Here is a 24,549-nt window from a genome sequence, read left to right on the forward strand (position 1 = left end):
TCATTGCAGCTCTATTTACAATAGCCAGGACATGGAAGCAACCTAAGTGTCCATCGACAGATGAATGGATAAAGAAGATGTGGCACATATATACAATGGAATATTACTCAGCCATAAAAAGGAACGAAATTGAGTTATTTGTAGTGAGGTGGATGGACCTAGAGTCTGTCATAGAGAGTGAAGTAAGTCGGAAAGAGAAAAACAAATGCCATATGCTAACACATATATATGGAATCTAAAAAAAAAAAAAGGTCATGAGGAGCCTAGGGCCAAGACGGGAATAAAGACACAGACCTACTAGAGAATGGATTTGAGGACACGGGGAGTGGGAAGGGTAAGCTGGGACAAAGTGAGAGAGTGGTAGTGTATAAATGGACATATATACACTATCAAACGTAAAATAGCTAGCTAGTGGGAAGCAGCCGCATGGCGCAGGGAGATCAGCTCGGTGCTCTGTGACCACCTAGAGGGGTGGGATAGGGAGGGTGGGAGGGAGGGAGACGCAAGAGGGAAGAGATATGGGAACATATGTATATGTATAACTGATTCACTTCGTTATAAAGCAGAAACTAACACACCATTGTAAAGCAATTATACTCCAATAAAAACGTTAAAAAAAAGTGATTTGTGAGAAGAAATTATAAAATCTGAAAGAATATGAGAAGTGAGTAGAGCGGTGCTTGACACATAATAAGCATCATTAATGCAAACTGTTATGGTTATTGTCACATTTCCAATGTCTCTCATAGAGTTAGGCATTTAGGAAGCATTCAGAAAATATCTATTGAAGGAATGAATAAATGAATCCTTTCTTTATGAGTGATTGGTGCCCTTCTGAGTAGCAGTCTATGTACTGTTTAACCAGCTTCAATTCGTAGACTGACAAAGCTAATGGACTTTTTCAGGTATGTTCACCGTTTCTCATTATTTAGAGCTAACTTATACCAAAGCATGTTTGCATTTGGATTTTTCTCTGATAAAGACTTCATTTTTCTTTCTCTCTTTCCATGCAGTGGCCAGTTTGGCAAAGCCTGGAACATTTGCTGGCAATGATGCAATTGTAGCCTTCGCAAGAAATCATCAGTTGAATGTGGTGATTCATCAGCTTAATGCCCCTTTGTGGCAGGTAGGTCACCTATTCAGGAATTTATGTTAAGCTCTTGTTTATAAATTAGCTTTGGGGATGTCCTCAGATGATGGGGCTTGACTTATGATATTGAACTGTGCAGGGTAACTTGGACTGTGAGCCTAACCCAAGATGGGAGGCTTGTGGTGGCTTGGAATTAAACCCTGCATTGCAAATGGAGTCTGGAGTATAATTCAAAAACCTTGAAAATGCCAGAAATGTTACTCAGCAGTCAGTTCATTGGGTAGTTTGGGGTGGAGAGCCTACCGTGGAAATAACTTAGATAATTTGGTAAAAATATCTCAATGAGAATTTAAAGGATTTGCATACATATTCTAGTTTGAAATATACCTGTTCCATGTATATGTTTTTGTTTTTTAGATGGAGGAAAACAAAGACCAAATTCACTATAATAGCTGTTGCTAAAAAGAATTTCTGAACAACAAAATTTATTTCATGGCCTAGGGTGTCAAGCTCTATTTCTGTGCCCTGCCCGGCTATACATAGCGGTTCCAATGGTTTTTCTACAGCAAGTAAGATTTTACAACAAATGTTGCGTTTGTGCTGTGGGATGGCAGAGCACGCTGCTGCTGAGTCGCTTAGGCCTTCCTTCCCCTCCTTTACCTCTGGTATTCTATTCTAGAGTACCCTAGTCTCCCAAACAGTCCATCAAACCAAACATTCTGGAGTACGGAAGGTCAGAGGTCAGGGTGAAACTCTACACAGACTACCAGCCCTTACTCGTCCTCCTTGCGCTCAGAGTGCTTTTCACTTTGTGGCTCAGCTCCTGGAGACTGGTCAGGTGATTGCTATCAGTCTTCCCCTCTCCCCTGCTCCACTACTCCCCCATTTCTAACTTTGTTTTTTTAATTAGAAAGTAAAACATAATGATTATAGAACAATTTCAAAATTCAGAAAAGCCCATTAAAGGCAAATAAAAAAAGGCAAATAAAAATCACGCAGAGTCATACTCTCGAGAGATAATTACTATTAACATTTTAGTGTGTATCCCTGTTATTCACATACACTCTTAACTATAAAATCATTCATGTATGACTGGGAAGAGACGTATCGCAATGTCACACGTTTTAAGCAGGTCTGCACACACATAGACACATCCATACGTGTATATATACACACACTGTGTATCCCTATATACTATATTATTATCAAGGCAACAGTGGCCTTTTTTCCTCATTGGTTTCGTATACCACCTGCATATATATTTCTTTGTAAATTGCTTATTCCTTTGCTTAGCCTTTGCTCATTAAAAATAAAGTCGTTTATAGAGATATAATTTGCATATAGCAAAATTCACCATTCTCTGGTGTATAGTTCTATGTGTTTTGACAAACATAGTCATGTAAATACCACGACTATCAATATACAGTATATTTCCACCACCCCAAAAAGTTACCTCATGCCCCTTTGCAGTCACTGGTCCCCTCCCCCCACTCCCAGATTCTTATAACCACTAATATGATTTGTCTCTTACAGTTTTTGCCTTTGCAGAATGTCATATAAATGGAAGTATATAGCTTTTTGTGTCTGGCATAATGTCCTTTTAACAAAAATTACACTACAACAAAATAAATTAGATACTCCATGGGTTGGTAAGGACTTTACGTTACAGGGATACAGTGAGCAGGATGGGAAACAGTATCTGTATGTGCTGTTCTTTGGGGTAGTGTTGTCACATGCACTGACACCGGGGAGAGCTATCATATTTTTAGTGAGGCTCTCTCTTTCTAAGGATGTCTTTGAGCCAAGAAGACTGGTTACCTCTTTCGTTGTCCCAATTTTTTGTCTTTAAATCTTTACTGCTTAGCAGAAGTCATCAAAATCATTTGAATATACAGCATAATGATCCTCTTCTTGAAGGAATATACTCAGGGCCAACTCAGTAGCTGTAGGTTGCCTTTTCCTCTCTGATAACCGTTTTTAAAGTTTCTTAATTATCTAGGTAGTTGTGGAAGATAATTCTGCATAACTAGATTTTTTTTTCAAATACATTTATTTCTGAAGTGTCCTCTTGCTAAACATTCAGAGTATATGTTTTTAAAATAAATACATTTCCTGTATACTGGAATTGTCTACTGGGTTTTCCCCATCTCTCCCCACCCCAGTGAAGCACCTTATAAAATTTGAGAATTGAAACTGAATTGGTTGCTACTGTCATGGGTAAGAGCTCTTACATTAATAATGAGGAGGTTTATACTCACAACCTACACTTTTTTTTCTGGCTACAAATGGAATATATGCTTCTGTAAACAATATAGACACGTGTGACTTAGAAAATGAAAGTCCTCTGTGATCTCCCTCTCCATGAGCGTCACAATTTGGTGACTGTTCCTCTAAGTTATTTTTTCTTATTCATAATGCATATATAGTGTTATTATTATTTAAATATATAAGTGCTTTAGGGATTATGTCATTCAGAGATTCTGATCAACTAATTTCCTTTCCAGTAGTCTTCCTGGCAGATGAATGGTGCTCTGTCTGTTTTGCATGTGTCAAAACCAGACCCTCTGCCCTTTGAGACCTCGATATTCTACCTGGAGAAAACTTGCGTGGTTCTGACTTCTAGACCTGTGTAGTTCCTGTTTGTTCCATGGTTTTGCTGTGTTTTTAGACCACAGATATTGTTTAAATTAATAATAGTATCTTACTGCCTGTGACTTTCAGCAAAAACAAGAAGGAGGTGCTGGTATTTTGGGGTTTTAACAAATAGACAGTTCCTGGGCTTTCTAAAGGACAGATTCAGAATTACTGTAGCGTTTCTGCGGAGCTGGTGGTTGGGGGGGATGCCCAGGCTGCACTTCAGGGCGTCTGTATTGCATGGCTCCAGGGAGCACCATTCTGGTTGGTTGTGCTGCAAGGGCACCATTCACACAGAACACCTTGTGAGTAGTGCTTCCAGGTTGTGCAGTGCAGTAGTACTGCCTGACTGTATATAATTTTATTTTGAAATTGATATAAGTGGGATGTTTTGAGTTTGTGGTTAATGTTTCTCAGTATGTGTTTGATGAAAAAGGCTATTTTTGTTTTAAGAACAGTGTGGATTTACTGTGAAGCTAGTGGAGCGTAAGCGTCTGGACCTTCATTTTTATGGGCCCCCCTTCAAGGTCTTGGGAGGAGTTCTAGCAATTTTATATATGTAATTTTATATTCTTTTTCTCAAAGAGGGCCCCAAATTGTTTGAGTTTCAAGCCCGACAAATCTGCATCTGCCCCTGGGCCTTCCCTCTTGGAAGGGACCTGTGCATTTGAGGGGCTGAGAGGTACTAACGCTCCTGAAACTTAAGCTTATTTAACTTCATGGTAAATCTGCCCCTGGTTTTTGAATATGCATTTTTGTATGGATTTACATCCATATAGTTGCATATTAAAGCACAATGAATCATATATACATGAGTGGAAGAAAGATAATTCAAAAATTGCTTAGGACGTATCGCAGTCATATTCCCAATTCCTTCTATATAGAGCCTGTTGACTGGGCTTCCTGGGCAACCAGGTGGCGTTTCTCTTCTGAAGTGGACGCTGTGCAGATCCTCGCTGGCATCTCCCCTTCCTTTACCTGCAGATTCGTGGTACGGATAAGAGCAACGTGCAGGAGTTACACATCGCGTATCGGTATGGAGAGCACTATGACAGCGTTCGGAGGATCAATGACAACTCAGAAGCACCTGCTCATCTCCAGACTGATGTGAGTGAAGCCTCCGTTTTCTTCTCTGTTCTCAGACCTGCAGGAACCAGGTCGAGAGCTGTGTGCCCTGGAGCTAAAAACCAGTGACGTTTTAATAGAAAGTTGCCTTTAAGAATCTCTGGGCTTGATTTTTTTTTTAAATTTTGTTAGTTCAGGTGAGAGCAGCAGATAAAATTATTGTTCTTTTGCTTTCCCTAACAGCTGATGGCTATGATTGCATGAATATAATTTATATAAACATTTAAAGTAACTTTTATGTTTTAAAATTAATCTATGCTTTGTATCTAAAATTCGGAAACTATAGAAAAAGTAAAGAAGAAAATAAAAAATGCACAGAATCAACAATTTTTGTTATTGTTTTCGTATTTGTATAGCTTTGTTTCCTGCTTTTTTGCCATTAACATTATTTCACAAGCCTTTCCTCACATTATTAGACACTTTCTTTGTAATTAAAAAAATAAAGTGAAAGTCACTCTCTCCCCCTTGTTCACCTCCCTGGATGCAACCAATGTTATTAGTATATCATAAAATTATCTAGAGATATTTTACATATCAAGCAAATATGTATGTGCATGTATTTCACTTTTGCTGGAGTACATTCTTCCTATCCACAATTGTAGCATCCTCTATATACTGTTCTGCACCATGCTTTTCGAATGGAACGTATCTCGGAGTTTAATTCATAGCAGTACATAAGGAACTTCCTAAATCTTTTTAAATGGCTCCATAGTATTCTAGTGTATGGATGCATTATAATGTGCTTGAATAGTCCCTTCGATGGACTTTTAGATGGCTTTCAAACTTTGCTTTTACAAACAACATGCAGTGCCTTATATGTATATCTTTTCACACACGTGCGAGTGTATTTGTGGAATAAATTCCTAGAAGGTTCTTACTACATCAGAGGATGTGTGCATTTATAATTTTGGTAGGTATTGCCAAGTTGCTCTCTGTAGAAGTCTTAACCAGTTTACACTCCCACTTGCAATATGTGTCTCTTCTGCACCTTGGCCAGCACAGTGTGTTATCAAGTTTTTAAATCTGTGTCACTGTTAGGGAAAAAATAGTTTTCTTAACATAGTTTTATTTGTATTTTTCTTATTAGTGAGCTTATGCATCTTTTCTTGTGTTTAAAACCTGCTTTTGTACTTTTTTGTGTGAACTGTATTCATGTTTTTTTGTCCATTTTTTTCCTGTTCAGTTTTCTTAATGATCTTTAGGAGATCGTTATGTATTAGGGAAATTAGCCTCCATTTGTGGTATGAGTTGCAAATTTTTCACAGTCTGTCATTTGTCTTTTTATTCTTTCCCATATTGTCTTTGCTCTGAAGGAATTTGAAATTTTTATGTGGCTAAATTTATCAAGTTTTCAAGACAACATATAAATGTCTTCTGGGTTTTGGGTCATGATTAGGAAGCTCTTCCCACTCTGAGGTTAAAAAGAATTCTCCCATAGTTTATTTTAGTCCTTCTGTACTTTCATTTTTTAAAAGAAATTAGATCTTGTCTCTATTTGGGATTTATATTGTTATACAGGTGTGAGGTATGGATCCAACTTTATATTTTTCCTTGTGGTTACCTAGTTGAACCCAAACTGTTTATTAATTACATGTCTTTTGTCCACTGATTTAAAATGCCGCTTTTTTCATATAATAAATTCCCATATGTAGTTGGGTCTATTTCTAGACGTTGGTTCTATTCCACTGGTTTTACTCTGCATATGTTCATTGTTTTAGTTAAGAAATAGTGTATTTTAAAATCTAGCAGAACTCTTCACTCATTGTTACTTTCTTTTTTTTTTTGATTTCCTGTATATTCTTGCTTTTATTGTTTTATATATGAGTGTTAGAATATGTTTGTCTAGTTAAAAAGAAGTCCTGTTGATAATTTCTTTTATTGGGATCTCATTAAATTAATAGATTAACAAGCAAAAATTGACATCTTTATGATGTTGAATCTTCCTTCTTCCTAGCCAGCAACCTGATAAGCTTTTTATTTGTTTAGTTGACTTTTTTGGTGATCTGCAGGAGAACTTTTTTCATATAGCTCTTTCCCATTTTTTACTGAGTTTATTCTTAGATGTTTTATGTTTTCTGTTCCTGTTGTTAGGAAAGGATCTTTTTTCCCTTTATATTTGTTTATATGAGATTTGTTAACAAAATGTTAATTATGTACATACCCAGCTATGCTACGGAATTTTCTTACTTTTTAATTGAGGTAAAATTCACATAACAGAAAATTCACCATTTTAAGGTATATGATTCAGTGGCACTGAAAACACCTATAAAGCTGTGTAACCACTTCCTCCATCCAGTTCCAAAACATTTTCATCACCGCAAAGAAAACTTGGTGCCCATTAAGCAGTCATTCCCCATTCCTTTTCTATCCCAGCCACCACCAGTCTACTTTCTGTCTCTATGGATTTACTTATCTTGGACATTTCTTATAAATGGAATCACACACTATGTGGCTTTTTGTGTCTGGCTTTCCTTAGCATAATGTTTTCAAGGTTCATCCATGTCATAGCACTTATCAGTACTTCGCTCTTTTCAAGGTTGAATAATATTCCATTGTATGATATACTACATTTTGTTTATCCTTTCATCTGTTGATGAAAGGATAAACATCTGTTGATCTGATGCATTTAGGTTGTTTCTACTCTTTGGCTGTTGTGAATAGTGCTGCTATGATTATGTGTGTATAGTATTTGTTTGAGTACCTGTTCTCAACCTTTTGGATATACAGTTGACCTGTGAACAACACAGGGGTCAGGGGTGCCAATTATGTGCAGTTGAAAATTCAAGTATAACTTATAGTTGACTCTCTGTACCTGAGCTTCCGTATCTGCAGTTCTGCATCTTTGGATTCGACCAATCATGAATTGTGTAGTACTGTAGTATTTACTACTGAAAAAAATCTGTATAAGTGAACCGTGTAGCCCAAATCCGCCAACTGTATATCTAGGAGTGAAATTGCTGGATCATATGGTAGTTCTATCTTTAACTTTTTGAGAAACTGCCACACTGTTTTCCACAGTGCGTAGCTGCACCATTTTACATTCCCACCAGTAGCGTATTGAGGGATCTGCTTTCTCCACATCCTCACCAGCACTTGTTATTTTTATTTCTTTTTAAAAGATACACGTACTTTAAAAGATTAGTGTATACATGTCAATCCCAATCTCCCAATTCATCCCCCCCCCACCACTTTCCCCCCTTGGTATCCATACGTTTGTTCTCTACATCTGTGTCTATTTCTGCCTTGCAAACTGGTTCATCTGTACCATTTTTCTCGACTCCACATATATGTGTTAATATACGGTGTTTGTTTTTCTGACTTACTTCACTCTGTATGACAGTCTCTAGGTCCATCCACGTCTCTACAAATGACCCAATTTCATTCCTTTTTATGGCTGAGTAATATTCCATTGTATATATATGTACCACATCTTCTTTATCCATTCATCTGTCAGTGGGCAATTAAGTTGCTTCCATGACCTGGCTGTTGTAAATCGTGCTGCAGTGCACATTGGGGTGCATGTGTCTTTTTGAATTATGCTTTTCTCAGGGTATATGCCCAGTAGTGGAATTGCTGGGTCATATGGTAATTCTATTTTTAGTTTTTTAAGGAACCTCCATACTGTTTACCATAGTGGCTTTATCAATCTACACTCCTTATAAACATATGATTTTCCAGAATTCTTTTTGTTTGGAGTAGTTTTTTTGTTGATTCTCTCTCTTTCTCTCTTTTTTTTAAGGTATAGAATTATATTATCTGCAGATAGCGATAACTTTTCTTCTTCCTTTTCAGTTCTATACTTCTAATTTTTCTTTCTTTGGGGGTGGGGGCGCTAATTGCATTGCTGTTACCTCCAAGACACGGTTAAATAATCATGGTGGTAGTGAAAATCCTTGTTGTGTACTTTACTTGAATGGGAATGAAGCATCATTCTGTGGATTTACCGTGGTTATTTAACCATACTCACACTATGAAACCTTTAGGTGTTTGCAGTTATTCACCACTCTTAGTGGCACTGTGAGGAGCACTTTAACAAAAATCCTTTCTATACTTGACATTATTTCCTTTGGATGAATTTCAAAGGCTTGCTACACATAGCCAAGTGGTTAGGGTAAATTTTTAGAATAGGTTGCTTTTTATTAACAGTCTAAGGAATTAGACTGACATTGCTGGAGTCCACTTACCCTTTTACATGCAAAAAGTGGAAATGTCCTTTTGCTCATTTCCCATCTCCCTGCATTTGATCATCATATTCTCATTCCATTCTACCTCTTTTACCTTCTATTTCATGTTTCTCATCTCTTTATCCTATGTGCTTCACTCTGTGTAGAATTCTCAGATTTATTTCACTGAAAATCTCTTCAGTTGTATAATGTTCTATATAACCACTTCATGAATTTTAGTTTCGGTGACTACTTTCTTCATTGGTAGATATTTTGTTCTTTGTCAAATCTGAAAGCTACTTTGTCATTGTCTTCTCTTATTTCTCTATGACTCTAATCCTCCTTTTGTTTCTTAAATCATTTTAATAGTGCAGTGATTATTACATGACCTCTATGCAATTGCTTTAATAGCTCAAGTTCCAAGAGAGCTAGTCCTTAAATATGTGTTGGCTAACTCCCTCAAGGTGTAATATGTCCTTGTGTGCATTCTATTTTTTCTCATGAGCTCATTTTTAGTGGGAATTTTTTTTCCTGTACAAGTCTGATACACCCTGGATTGGGTGTTACATAATTGTTTTGTCTTTGCTTCTTCAAACCCTCGGGGTGTTCACTAGTTCAGAATATTTTTTTAATTAATTGTCTGTCTTGAGGAGTCCAGCAAAACATTTGCAAAATAACTTCAGACTCCATGCCCATTTGTGTTCCTGAACTGGGCTTCAATTTCTCAATGGAATATCTTTTTCCTACTGAGGGCTATGGTAGAGTCTATTTCTTTGTTACATTCTTGTGCAGGTGAGTAAACTTTTCCTATTTCCTCTTTGACTGCATTCTTTGTAGGGGTGCAACTTTAGCATAGCTGTTAGTTCCCTTTTTTTTTTTTTTTTCTTTTCGGTACGTGGACCTCTCACTGTTGTGGCCTCTCCCATTGTGGAGCACAGGCTCCGGACGCGCAGGCTCAGCGGCCACGGATCACGGGGCTAGCTGCTCCGCGGCATGTAGGATCTTCCCGGACCGGGGCACGAACCCGTGTCCCCCGCATCGGCAGGCGGACTCTCAACCACTGCACCACCAGGGAAGCCCTCCAACACAATTTTCTTAAACTGTCTCTAACAACTTTTTTAAAAAAAAATTATTTATTTTTTTAATTTTTGAATTTTATTTATTTTTTTATACAGCAGGTTCTTATTAGTTATCCATTTTATACATATAAGTGTGTATATGTCAATCCCAATCTCCCAGTTCATCCCACCACCACCCCTCTCCCCACCACTTTCCCCCCTTGGTATCCATACGTTTGTTCTCTACATCTGTGTCTATTTCTGCCTTGCAAACTGGTTCATCTGTACCATTTTTCTCAACTCCACATATATGTGTTAATATACGGTGTTTGTTTTTCTGACTTACTTCACTCTGTATGACAGTCTCTAGGTCCATCCACGTCTCTACAAATGACCCAATTTCATTCCTTTTTATGGCTGAGTAATATTCCATTGTATATATATGTACCACATCTTCTTTATCCATTCATCTGTCAGTGGGCAATTAAGTTGCTTCCATGACCTGGCTGTTGTAAATCGTGCTGCAGTGCACATTGGGGTGCATGTGTCTTTTTGAATTATGCTTTTCTCAGGGTATATGCCCAGTAGTGGAATTGCTGGGTCATATGGTAATTCTATTTTTAGTTTTTTAAGGAACCTCCATACTGTTTACCATAGTGGCTTTATCAATCTACACTCCTTATAAACATATGATTTTCCAGAATTCTTTTTGTTTGGAGTAGTTTTTTTGTTGATTCTCTCTCTTTCTCTCTTTTTTTTAAGGTATAGAATTATATTATCTGCAGATAGCGATAACTTTTCTTCTTCCTTTTCAGTTCTATACTTCTAATTTTTCTTTCTTTGGGGGTGGGGGCGCTAATTGCATTGCTGTTACCTCCAAGACACGGTTAAATAATCATGGTGGTAGTGAAAATCCTTGTTGTGTACTTTACTTGAATGGGAATGAAGCATCATTCTGTGGATTTACCGTGGTTATTTAACCATACTCACACTATGAAACCTTTAGGTGTTTGCAGTTATTCACCACTCTTAGTGGCACTGTGAGGAGCACTTTAACAAAAATCCTTTCTATACTTGACATTATTTCCTTTGGATGAATTTCAAAGGCTTGCTACACATAGCCAAGTGGTTAGGGTAAATTTTTAGAATAGGTTGCTTTTTATTAACAGTCTAAGGAATTAGACTGACATTGCTGGAGTCCACTTACCCTTTTACATGCAAAAAGTGGAAATGTCCTTTTGCTCATTTCCCATCTCCCTGCATTAATAGCAAGCAGGGGGAGAAAGTGATTGGGAGCCACAGAGGGATGATTTTAGCTTTTCTGAAATGGGTTTAGGTTGTAAAGGCCTGTGGATACCAAGTGAGTGGCTCTTCAAGTTTTTAGAATTTGACAGGTACCCTTGAGTGTGGTGGTAGCACGTGAGGTTAAATGAGTCACGCTCACCTGTGATAATCTGGTTGGGACAGGAGCTCCAGCACATTGCAGCTTGCTGATGATCAAATAGGGCCTAGGGAACCAGATGAGAGCTGTATGTGTGTTTCTTCAAGATGAGTTGTCCTGCTGAAAAAGCTCATTGGGTGCTAGTGTAGAGGATCGATTCTGTTACTAAGCTCACAGCGCTGGAAACCAGCTGAGACAGATACGTGCTGTCTGAGTCGGCAGTCATTGCCAAAATGTTGGTCTCTAGAAGTTGTAGGCGCTCTAATGCCATTTTTTCTGAACAGTTTATCCCATATCTTGGGCCTTTCTTTTTAATACTTCAGATGTGGCCTGGAATCTCAGTGTCTGGATAAAATTTAGCCTAGTGATTGCTATTCCTTTAAGATTGTCGCTGGACTCTTTTCCCATGTATTTGAATGTTTTTGAGATTAGAGAGTCTTCCTGTATTGCAGATTCTGAACATAGTTTGCTAGAGTTCATGATTATTACTCTTTCTGTGTACTTTAGTTTCAGATGCTTCATCAAGATGAATCAAATAAAAGAGAGAAGATCAAAACAAAGGGAGTTGACTTTGAAGATGACCTGAGAGATGAAGTAGAAGATGCTGTCCAGAAAGTCTGCAATGCAACTGGATGTTCAGTTAGTATTTGTCATGCAGTAACAGTGGTTTATAGACAGGCATTGCTGTGCCTAGTTTATCTGCTAGTTTTGTGGCATCACTCTAGCATGCTAACACCTGATGGGCCAAAATAGGCCCATGATATTTGTAGTTTAATTAGGTTATGTGATACAGTTTAATGAGAGATGTTCATTCATTTCTCTCTTGTTTGCTAGACTTTATCCAATACTGTTCAAAGTCCTAAGGAAGTATGTGGGTTTATTATTTTCTGACTAGTGCAGTTTTATAAGAATTCATTTTATTAAATGGTTATTTCAGGTGATTAACCTTACTGAAAATTAAGACATTTTCTAAATGGAAGGTCTTGAAACCTTGCCTCAATGACATCCGTTTGTTTATTTTTAGAATAGGTTGCTTTTCATTAACATTCTAAGGAATAGACTGCACATTGCTTGAGTCCACTTACACTTTTACATGCAAAAAGTTTATAGAATTGTTTGTCGGATTATTGATGTAGAGATAGGTAGAAAAGTACACCCAGAGTCTTGATGTGTTCCTTCGTTTCTTTCATAGGATTTTAATTTGATAGTCCAGAACCTGGAAGCTGAAAATTATAATATTGAATCTGCGATAATTGCCCTGCTCCAGATGAACCAGGGGAAAAGAAATAGTAAGTCCATGATTGGTATTTATAAGGTTTCAAAACGATTATATTGGTGATTTTCCAAATACTTATTTTTAATCAAGTGACAGGTAATAATTATATTGTTATTTATTCATTCAGCAGCTTTGTATATGCAGGTGTTTTTTACTAGGTGCCAGCACTGTGTCAGGGAGAGTATAGTCTGGGGTGGGGAGGGGCTTGGTGGAGACAGATAAGTAAATTGGTATAATAAGACATAATGAAGTGTAGGTACAGGCTGCTAGGGGAATGCATGAAAAGGCCACCTAGCTCAGTTTTGGAGGAATGGAAAATGTCAGGGAAGACTTTAGCCTTTTAGAAATAAGATCCCGTTATAATACCAAAATGATCATTGAAATGGAATGGAGAGAAAAATTATTTTTCTAATGGAAATATTTAGATTACTGGCATCTGTCAACTGGTGATAATTCAGAATTTCTTTTGCTTCAACTGAGTTTAATTCTGTCATTCAGAGGAAGGAAAAAAGATGTTAACATCGAACTGTTTTTTCAAGTTATTTATTTTAAATGATTTCAATATTTATTGCCAGACATTATGTGCCAGGTACTGTTCCTGGCATTATAGTTTTCTGATTGGGTATTTTATTATCCTCCTTACATATGTGCTATGCCTTCTTAGAAAGCTGTAAGTAACTTGGTCTTTGTGATTTTAAAATAACGCTATGCAGTGTCTGTGCTATCCCATATGGTATGTACTTGACATGTGGCTAAGCGAGACTGACTGAGGAACTAAGTTTAAAATTTTATTTAACTTTAATTAATTTTAATTTAAATAGCTACGTGTGGCTCGTACCTACTGTATTGGAGAGCACAGCTTTAGAGCTTGTTTCCTTTCTGTTTTTTGGGTACAAATGAAAGATTTCCCCCTAAAAATACACGTTAAAAAGTGGTTTAGGGCTTCCCTGGTGGCGCAGTGGTTGAGAATCTGCCTGCCGATGCAGGGGACATGGGTTCTTGCCCCGGTCCGGGAAGATCCCGCATGCCGCGGAGCGGCTGGGCCCGTGAGCCATGGCCGCTGAGCCTGCGCGTCCGGAGCCTGCGCTCCGCAATGGGAGAGGCCACAACAGCGAGAGGCCCGCGTACCGCCAAAAAAAAAAAAAAAAAAAAAAAAGTGGTTTAATCTAACAAAACAAAGCACTCGGCTGGTAGGAAGCTGATGATAAGACTGGTCAACAGGTTATTTTAAAATTTATCTTCCGATTTTTACCAATTATTTTTTCCTATGTTCCCCACTGTATTGACTTGATATTAGAATTTTGCCTCAAGGAAACTTTCTCTCCAAATGCCCGTGATCTAGGGACCCGGGTAATTTTGGAGTCATTTAACAGTAATCGCATTGTGTAACTATCTTAGGTTTTCAATTTAACAAAATATCTTTCTTTGGAAGATGCAGAGGAGAACCTTGAGTCCAGTGGCCGAGTGCTGAAGCAGTGTGACCCTTTATGGGAGGAGGGTGGCAGTGGCACCAGAATCTTTGGAAATCAGGGCTTAAATGAAGGCAGAACTGAAAACGATAAGTCTCGGGCCAGCCCTAGTGAAGAAAACAAAGCAAATAAAAATCACCTCCCAAAGGTAGGAAAGATGGGGCTGCAAGGGCAAATGGTGGGCTGCTGTAATTCGGTGGCCTGGAGGGAACTTGGAGCTCAATTTAGTGTGTGATTTTCTCTTGATCTATGAAAGTGGTTATTGTAGGAAATACGGGGAGTGCATGAGGGTATATCATGAAGCGGAAGGAAGACCTCACTTGTCCTGCCTGGACTTTGCAGTGATGGCTAGAAGGAAGTATACCCGGAACTCATACCCGCGGATCGGCTCCATTTCCTGCCTAACATTACTGCGTGTGTGGGTGCTTTCCACGCTAACCCACGTGACTGAATCCCATTTTTTGTAAATGCCATCACCTTCAGTGAGCACCTGTGTGTATAAGTCTTAGTATTTTGCACTATTTGTTTGGCTAGAGTCCCAGAAGAGGAATTAACAGGTTAAAGGGCACGGGTATTTGAATCTCTTTAAGGTCTTTTGGTAAATTGTCAAGTGCTTCCCCGAGGGTTGTACTGCTCCCTTCCCAACCCCGCTCCCACAAGTAGTATATGACCCCATTAATTTTACTGAATTTGGAACTTATTGTAAAGACTTTCACCAGGAAATTCTGAGCTCAAAATGCAACGTAGTGTAGAAGGTCACAGGCAGAGGCTAAGATGTGATAAGCTTCTGAGGATTTTGTTAGGATCCCCTGGGGCATTAAATTATATACACTACCAAACGTAGGGTGGATAGCTAGTGGGAAGCAGCCGCATAGCACAGGGAGATCAGCTCGGTGCTTTGTGACCACCTAGAGGGGTGGGATAGGGAGGGTGGGAGGGAGGAAGACGCAAGAGGGAAGAGATATGGGAACATATGTATATGTATAACTGATTCACTTTGTTGTAAAGCAGAAACTAACACACCATTGTAAAGCAGTTATACTCCAATAAAGATGTTAAAAAAAATTATGTACGGGAAGGCGTCCTTTGACATGTTTGAGTGTTACCTCCTGGACTAGGGTTAATGTTTCTTTAGGTCATTTTGAATTGGCTTATGAGGAGAATGGAATTGATTTTGTCTGCTAGCTCAGCAAGAGGGTATAAGTTTAAATGTAAATTTGAGCAGTAATGGGAAATACATCATGTTTGGTCTGTTAGGTGGGTTTTCTCTGTTCTTGTTGAAAGGCAGTCTGTGCCCTTTGCATCTGTCAGCCCCGCATTTCCCGTCCACTGGTGCAGCCTGTGTCCCCGTGCAGGCGACTCAGGCGGCAGTCTTCTCTTTCAGGTCACAGACAAACAGAGGCGAGAACAGCAGCGACTAGAGAAGAAGAAACGACAGGAGGAGAGGCACCGTCACAAAGCCCTGGAGAGCAGGAGTAGCCACAGGGACAACAACAGAAGTGAAGCAGACACGAGCACCCAGGTCACCTTGGTGAAGACCTTCGCGGCTCTCAACATCTGACTCTGGCCTCCTGGGAGTTGTGAGAAGGGAATGGAAAGCGGAGGGCCGTGTGCCAGGCTTTCCAGCGAGGCCATCCTTTTACAAAATGAAACTCAACCCACAGAATCACACACTGAGTTAGTTTCCTTCAAGCTGCCTCCTTTTTTGTTCAGAGTTTTGTCAGTGATGTGTCTTATTTAATGAAAGTGCAGTGAAGCCATTCATGTTCCATAATTAAAATATCGACTTTTAGGGGTGGATAGTTAGGTCAAAAAATACTTTTTAAGTGTGGTTTTATTTGCCCTGAAAATCAGAGCTCAGTGACCCTGGGATCTTTCCTTAGCACTCAGGGTTTCACTGTAATTGTTCATGAAGTAGTTTAGATTAATTGCTAGAAATTCAGAATGACAAGTTTCCTTTGTTTCTCTTTCATTTTCAAACAGACATTCATATGCAGGATAGTTTATAAATGATGTCCAACTCAGGTACATGTTTAGAATTAACTTTCTTCTAATGCAAGTTAATCAGAAAATAATTCAGGAAGTGTTTTCCCACAGTAGTAGGATGTGAAGGTGGTGGCCTGTAGTCAGGGTGGAAATTAAACAGCTATGTTTCTCTTCTTCCTGACTCTGATGCTCAGATGGGATGCAGGTGCTGTTGGTTCGTTTGCACTCAAGCCATATGATAAATAGGCCAGACTGTTAATTAGGCCTGGGCTTTGCTGGAAAATCTGTAGTGTTGCTGAGTAGTTGGTACTTGTTTCTTGACAACGAGAAGGCAGTGTATCAGTGCTTATGATACAGTTCTGGGATTCTGATAGCGTGGAGCGCAGAAGCCATAGTTGTAAAGGCAGAAGTCAAGAGAGTCCTGAGTTTTTGCTCAGGAAGAAGTCTGAAGAGGTAATTGATTTGGGGTGGGGGGTCGGGGGTGTCTGGAAGAATTTCTAAGCCTTTTCATGTTCACATTTTAAGTAAGTAACTGTCTTTTCTTCCTTACTATTCTGGATTTAGAAAGATGCCTTCAGAGAAATAAAAGGTAACTTGACCCATTGCTGAATTTTCTTAGTATTGTGAAAATGAAATCCCATAAAACGCTGCACTTAACTTCTTTTTAGTTAAGCCCTGTTTGGGGATTTTGCTGTTCAAAACAATCTCCAGCACCCTCCAGAAGTTGTCAGTGACTTAGGTTAGACTAGCAGGGCAGAGAACTTACTTTGGCTGAGGCCTTCAGATGACTCCACAGTGCTGAAATAGATTTGGGCGGTGGAGAGATGTCATTCCTCAAACCGAATTAGGTGGATGTGAACTTTAAAACTGGAACGTATGGAGTGGCCAATCTTGGACTGTCTCTGCCTTTTGGGGACCTAATATTTGGAGAAATAATATATGCTGAATCAAAAGGTAAATTATTAGTTACCTCCTCCATCTCAGATTTCAAAATTATCAGAGTTCCGAGGCAAAGGGAAAAACTATAAAAGGGTTTTGACACGTATAGACGTATCATTGTGTGGGCTGGCCTTGGATTCAATGGATTGTCTTTATCAGCAGGTGGTTTGCTTTCTGTGATCTTGATGTATTTTAATTTTTTGCTTGTTTGACTTTGGTGACTTTTTGTGGTTGGAGCATCAGTCGTCTCTCAGAAGTGCTCCCAGAACATCCTGGTACGGTACATCGTACGTAATATGTAGCAGATTTAGAAACTGCATAGCATTTTTTCTTCGCACATTGCGGAGTCCTGAGTTAGAGCCTCTAGTACTCAGTCCAGACAAGTGAGGGGTCTCCGTTATCTCACTGTCTCCAAGGGAGTGAGGTCCAGTGCTTTAGGATCTGTTCTCTTGGCTTTTAACTCTGGGCACGTTCCTGACTCTGGCTGAGCATTTCTGAGCGAGCGCTCTTTCTTGTTTGTTTTGTACTGTGAGCGTACAGGAGACCAGATCCTCTCAGAAAGACTGATTGTGTACCAGAAGTTCAGCAGAATTAGGAGTCAGAAATAGCTTAAGGGAGACCCATTGTCAGAAGTAGTAGGATCGCTTTATTTACTTGGTTAATGAAGGTGGCCTTGGGCCCTATTGGGTTTTTGGTTTTGTTTTTTCCTATTGGGTTTTAGAAGTTGCTAAAAAGTTGGTAAAGAATATTGGGCACATTTATTTATAAATTACCTAATTCTGATAATAGGCTTCGGCATTTCTTGGGTAAAATAACAGTCGTTTTAAAAACTAATCAAATGGCTTCAGTAGTTTTCTTTTATTACCGTTTCATAGTTTTCCAGTTATAATTGGTCTGTGTTTAGTATGTTAATTATTAGGAATGGGGAACATGTATCCAACTTTAGTGATAACTTCTAGCTAAGGGTTTAAATTTAGCCTTCACTGCCTCAGTCCCACCAAAGTAGGAGGTAGATGGAATCCATGTAGTACTTGGTTACCTTGGTAGGCACTTGAGAACTACTTTATTGGCAGCCAAAATGGAGGCCCAGCATGTTTAGCCCTGGGATGGCTGTGGTCAGTGACGGTTACCTGGTATAGTTACTCAGGTGCACTGCATAGTAGGAGGCGACTCTTTCTTAACCTCTGTGGCTGTTAGAGGTTTGTTATGTGGGATTGTCTCGGTAGCTTTGGTCAGGAGAAGGGGGATGAGGCTGTGGTCCATAGCTGCTTACTAGTCTTATAAACTGTATGTAAAGGTTTTATGGATTTTTAAAAAAGGTTTTTTTAAAGGTCAAAATACGAAATAAAATTTTAGTAGCATCAGCTTTGTACTAGAGAGGTAGATGTACTGAAACAACATAGAATCACAACTTCTGAATTAATATAGTTGCCACCAGGAGATAGTAGAGAGAGAATGTATATGTATATTTAATTTTTCAATAATAGGAACATATGCTTTCAGGAATGAAGTCTGGCTGAAGAATTGTGGCAGAAAGAAGAATCTTAAGTGTTAGTTGAGCTTGTCTATAGTTTCTTTTATAAGCTCTGAAAACACTTCCCTACCTGTTGTGATTCTGAGGGCTTGTGAAGCGGGAGCTCCATTGTGGGGCAGCTAGAGTGGGCCTTTGTGTAGGTCATTTCTCATGGTGCTGCCTGCTTCCCTGGGGAGCTTTGACGGTGCGAAATGATACGGTCCTGGGGTGGGGGGAGGGCCTTGCTGAGGGGGGAGAGCCGCTCCCGTGTTAAGTAGGTAGATATCAGATGGACTTGGCATTGAACTGTGCTCGTAGTGAGTCCCTGTCATCAGTGTGCGGTTTCTCTCATTCTGAGAAACTTTGGACTGCCTGGGTTTTATTGTGTCCACGTAGAATGCTGTCAGTTTACCTCTGTGAGATGCTCAACTCGAATGTGCAGTCAGTTGAAGGAAACCTGGGTTCCTAGTCAGAGCTGACTAACTCTCGCCCTGACCAGAAGGGTCTGTGTGGGTGGGGTGACAGCGGAGCTTTGTAGTTTCAGTGTCGCATCTCTGACTCCCATTTTGGGTAGATGCGTACGTAGCTCTTCACCTTTTTTTACCTCAAGGCTCTATCTATAGCAAACCTTTAGACTCAAGAGTCTGATGCAGTTTTTGTGTTTTGACATTTTCATTATTCACTGTTTTGTTCATCTCAGCTTTCAGAACAGGCGCTGCTCAAACTCTGGGGCCTTCCGACGGTTGTTCTGAGGTGATTTAATAATGGCACTTTCTACAGGGTGTGCTTTTCTGACTCTAAAGCAGATTGTATTTTTCCATTGATGTTGTTAAGCTGAAGATCTCGATGGCGTGTGTAAATGATAGCAGATCTTCTGCTGTCACATGCAAGAGGGGGAATGGACACTTGGATTGAGCACCCGTCGCGAAGTGCATCGCACAGTACGGAACTCAGAAGGCGCCCACAGGGCCTGGCTCCGGGGAGGAGCTGGGCCTCCTTGACTGCTTGGCTGCGTCTGTCCAAGGTAACATTCCCTGTAAAAACCTCAGGCTGTTAACCATTTCCTCTGAGGAATCACCTTCCAGAGCTTCGCTCTCCTAGTTCAGACTACTTTGTAGCTCGATGAAAACGTTTAGCATCCTCGCACAGTTACTTGAGAAGGGGCTGGCGCCAGTGAAGAACAGTTTGTGTAAGAGCACGGCCTTCCGCCTGGTGACTTTGGTTTAAGCAGGGCGTGCCCCTGGCCCTGGGACCACTGCTCACTGTGCTGCAGCCCTGGGAGGTAATGACCGCTGGACGAAGCCTCGGTGGTCTGCCCCTCATCCTCTGCATCTCGACACCCAGCAGGTCGCTGTCGCCAGCCATCTGTGGCAGTTGTTGGAGCACAGGCACAGACCTCAGCCTGTGGTTTGATCCCCTGGCAGGTCCCTCAACCAAAACTTGAGGAATATGCGGGTGTGGGCTCCTCTCATGGTTCGTTTTCCTTGGGGAGCAGGGCCCTCGGCCTCCCTGGCTACCCTTCCGGCGTCCGCCACCAGCACTGAGCTCCGTGAGAAGAAGAAAAGAGCCAGGAGTCGGACATCAAAGCTCCGTGTTCCTCTTGCTGATGTAGAAGCGCTGGTGGGTGTTAATCCCCTTTATGAAGGAGGGCAGATGGGTCTGTGGAGAACACAGGGGCCTTCACAGGCTCAGCCACCTTCTCTTTTTTCTAATTGCACTATACTTGTCCTCACTGCAGTCCGGAGATATTTAAGACCTCTGTGGGGTCATGATCCATAGACTTAGCAAGTCTTGCCTTATCTGTGGAGCTGGACGGGGGGAATGTGACCATTGTCTGATGTCCATAGTTCATCTCCTCCAGGATGTTTCTTTCCTCAGATTGTGTTACTCTGAACCATTTTATTTTTTATTTACCAAAGTACTGTACTTGGCTATTTGCAGTGTTTTCAAAACCAAATGTTTCTTTTTTTGTTTTTAATCTTCAATACTTGGTGCAATAGAAGCTGCAAAGATGTGCCACTTTATCTATGAAATGGAGTTTTGTATACCAATAAATTCTAGTTTAAAGACAAAGTTTCAAGTTGTTTTTGTCACTGACCGTCGTTTGCATGAGACAGAGCGCATGCTGGGAAATGTCCTCCTTAGAGACCTTGGCACGGAAGATGTGCACGTTCTTCCAGTGTGTGGTCGTCTGGGATCTCACTGAGCTTAAGCAGCTGATTGTAGCTTCCGTCCGGGGCAGTATGGCCGCCGCACACACTGGCAGGGCCATCCCTCAGGTTTCTGCCTGGTATCTAAGAACGTCTCTGATAGTTCGTAGTTGTCTAAATACAGAGCAGCTGTCTGTTGGCTGCCACCTTGGGGTTTCTCTAGAATTCGGGGCTTCGTTTGATCCCATTCCAGGAGGGAGCACCTTCCCCCAGGTGCACGTGGGCAGCGGTGACTGCACGGACTCACCTGGAAGAGGTCCTCGGGAGGGGGAAGGGCGGCCACAGAAAACCAGAGGGAGGGGACCCTTTGGCGCGTGCAGCAGGGCGCTGCTCGCGCCGGGCTCCAGGGCTCCGGGCCAGTCACAGGTCAAGGTTGCTGCCATCTCACCAGCCTCGACGCGGCCTCCTGATTTTGGCCTCGAGGCTCCTGCTCGCTCTTTTTCCATGTGTGTGCTCATCAAGCAGCCTTTGAATTGTTTCTGCAGAATCTTGGCACTGAAGAGTGTCCGGAACCGCCTTGGGTGGAAGAATTCTCCAGCTACTGGCAAGGCCGTTCCCCCTTGGTCACTGTCCTCCCTGTGTGATTTTTGCCTCCTTCCGTGACCGAGAGACTTCTGGGTGCACAAATGCTATCCAGTTCCTGAGCCCAGAAGGCCCAGACTCTGGACTCTCTTAAGCCAACTGAGAATCTTTCTGAAAGATCTGCTAGGACCAGAGTGCTGTCCCGAAGTAAGTGTCCCCTCCCCCAGTTGGAAGACTTCTGTGGCCTCCTTAATTCCATCCCGCGGTGGTTCAGCTGGGGCCGGGGGCCGCCTGCTGGGCCGGGTGGTGGTCCTGGGGCCTCCTGCCTGGGTCTAGGTGACCCGTGAGATTGGATGAGTCTGTAAGGGTGGAAGTGTCCTCAGGCCATGTAGGGGATAATTAGAGAACGCAGTTTATTATTTACATTTTCCTCCAGGCTATAGCCTTGCTTACTCTGGGTGAGTGACAATTTATGGTGCCAAAGATTGAGATAACGTAAGAGGGAAATTGGCTGCTCCCGTGTCCCCCTCTTGTTAACTGCTTATGGTTGTCTAGGAGAAAACTGGGTTGAAACCCCCAGGTTTAAAGTTACCTGTTTGCCAGATGCACAGAAAGTGCATGTTGGCCTTGAGATACAACCAAAAATTTGTCATAAAATGCTCTGCTCCAATATGATTTTGACTGGACTGCTGGACAGGGTGGGCCCTCATACTATAGTGATGCAGCGATTTAGAACTTTCTGGGTTGAATAGGATCGAGAACAGTCCTGGGCTTCCCCGGTGGCGCAGTGGTTGAAGAGTCCGCCTGCCGATGCAGGGGACACAGGTTTGTGCCCCGGTCCAGGAGGATCCCACATGCCGCGGAGCGGCTGGGCCCGTGAGCCATGGCCGCTGAGCCTGCGCGTCCGGAGCCTGTGCTCCGCAACGGGAGAGGCCACAACAGTGAGAGGCCCGCGTACTGCAAAAAAAAAAAAAAAAAAAAAGAACAGTCCTGCGGATTCATGGATTCTGGCTTGGCAGAAGGAAAAATTCTCCGCCTCGGAGAAGCTTGTCTGAATTTCCCTGTGATAGAGGGATTTCGATATCGCAAGATGCTCAGTTTTTGTTCAATTTATTCACCAATCCAAACATCCAAGAATCCATCCATCATTTACTGAACCTGTGCTGTGTTGGAGTCTTTATTTCTGGGCATTGAATCAGACATGGACCTTGTCCTCGAAAACCTTTCAGCCCAGCAGTGAAAGCAGATATGTAACTATGACCCAAGAGAACACAGGCCATAAAAGGAGGTACTGATAGGAGGGCTGTGAGTTCAGAAGGGAAATCAAGGAAGGCTCGGTGGAGGAAGTGACATTTAGACGAGGCATGAAAGGGAAGATAGGAGGTGGAAATAGGAAGCTAAGATATTTGGGACTGAAGGACCAGCATGAGCAAACCCCTCGAGTGGGAGAGTAGGATGTCCCACGTGTTTGGGACAGTTTATTAAGGGTATACAATTCGTTTGGAGAAGGACTGGGAACTCCTTCTTCAAACACTTGTCGCATGCCTTTTGCTACTGGAAGACTAATTCTGTGCATGCTGAATGAATTCCAAAGATCAGGAATACCTGGTTCCTCCTGACCGCTTCTTACAGTGTCACGGGTCAGCCTGTACGTGCGTTTTGACCCTGGAACGCATCACAGGTAAGAGCCCTCCAGGAAGAGTGCTATGTACCATCTCTCCAGCCAATTTTACCTCATTGCTTCTGTGGGACAACAGATCAGGGCACCGAAGGTTAATGATTTCCAAACACTTGTCCGTTGAATATAAATGTTTAAGATAAATGGCACCCAGAGTAGTGGGCCAAGGGGCTATTCAAATAAATTAGTATAGTATTTATCATGTGTATGATGCCACTTCTGTAAAATAATCGCAATTATCATGTATCTGTGGATTCAACTAAGCAGATATTTATTTAGCATCCACCGTGTGATGGATTCAATAGGGGAGACAAAAATGCAAAAAGTGACCTAGCACAGATGGAGCATGTATGATGCTCCAGGCACTTTGAATAAGTTATCTCATTTAAACCTTAAAACCACCCAGTGAGGCTGATGGTCCCATCCCAGTTTTACACATGAGGAAATAAATAATGGGTCCAAGATCACAGATTTGAACCCAGGGCAGTCTACCTTCACCATATAGGAACCCAAAACAAGAGCCCAAATAGCTGGGGTAAGTATCCCTAAGAAAAGTATAAACACATTGCTTGGCTGTTCAGAGGAGGGTGAAATCTTCTCCAAGTGGAAGAGCCTCATGGGAAAGGTGGCATTTGAGATGTGCCTCAAAGCACATGGATGTGAATGTGGCGATGAGGAGCCTGTGAGAGGGAGGCTTCCGGGTTGAAGGAAGCTATTGCACAGAGGTGTGAAAACGGGTGGGCATGTTCTGGCAGTGGTGAGGAGCATAGAGAAATATATATGGCTGGAAAAGCAGATGATACCAAGCTTGAATGCCAGGGCTGGGTGGACAATGGGGAGCCACTGATGGTTCAGGAGCAGAAGAGTGATATGATGGAAATCAATCTCTGGGAAAATGAAGCTGGCATTGTGGACAGGATGGAGACTGGATGGAGAATGGAGGGCTGAAGAACCTTAGGTCCTGAGAGCCTGATCTTAGCTCTCTTATGACACTTACTAGTGTAGAGTAATTGGTGTTGTCTGTCTATAGGTTGGCCACATCAGATTTGGCTCTGTCTCCAGGTTTCAGCAAGGGGCCAGGAGCATGGTTTGTATGAAAGCGTACTGAGGGAAAGAATGGAATTTAATACAGTATTCAGTTCTCCAGCAGTGACACTGCGAAGAACCCTAAAGAAGTGGACGAATGTCCATGAAATAATAATTGGACTTAACTCTGGAATTCCAACGTGATTTGATTTCTAATCGCTTACTCAGCAAGTTATTTAATTGAACACTTGGTTCATAGCTTTTGTTAGGGGCTAAGTGGGAACAAAAGCAAAAACCATCCAAATCCTATCATCAGAATTGGAGACGCGGGCTTCCCTGGTGGCGCAGTGGTTGAGAGGCCGCCTGCCGATGCAGGGGGCGCGGGTTCGTGCCCCGGTCCGGGAAGATCCCACATGTCG

At 41.4% G+C, this 24,549-nt stretch overlaps 1 protein-coding gene across 9 annotated transcripts in view; it reads left to right on the forward strand.

The window, feature by feature from the left end:
* OTUD3 (OTU deubiquitinase 3) overlaps positions 1-20,726 on the forward strand; it is a 33,332-nt gene extending 12,606 nt beyond the window's left edge. For 2 of the 9 annotated variants that reach the window (XM_007121577.4, XM_028487791.2), the window contains exons 3-8: positions 1,014-1,126; positions 4,709-4,831; positions 12,019-12,150; positions 12,704-12,800; positions 14,220-14,404; positions 15,641-20,726. In XM_007121577.4, coding sequence (XP_007121639.1) covers positions 1,014-1,126; positions 4,709-4,831; positions 12,019-12,150; positions 12,704-12,800; positions 14,220-14,404; positions 15,641-15,817 — 827 coding nt within the window. In that variant the 3' untranslated portion in view covers positions 15,818-20,726. The remainder of the gene's footprint in view (positions 1-1,013; positions 1,127-4,708; positions 4,832-12,018; positions 12,151-12,703; positions 12,801-14,219; positions 14,405-15,640) is intronic. The other 7 variants (XR_003679173.2, XR_003679175.2, XR_003679172.2 and 4 more) reach the window with 7 other exon arrangements.
* Positions 20,727-24,549: the final 3,823 nt, after the last annotated feature.

Source organism: Physeter macrocephalus, chromosome 3, assembly GCF_002837175.3.
Source record: "Physeter macrocephalus isolate SW-GA chromosome 3, ASM283717v5, whole genome shotgun sequence".
Lineage (NCBI taxonomy): Eukaryota > Metazoa > Chordata > Mammalia > Artiodactyla > Physeteridae > Physeter > Physeter macrocephalus.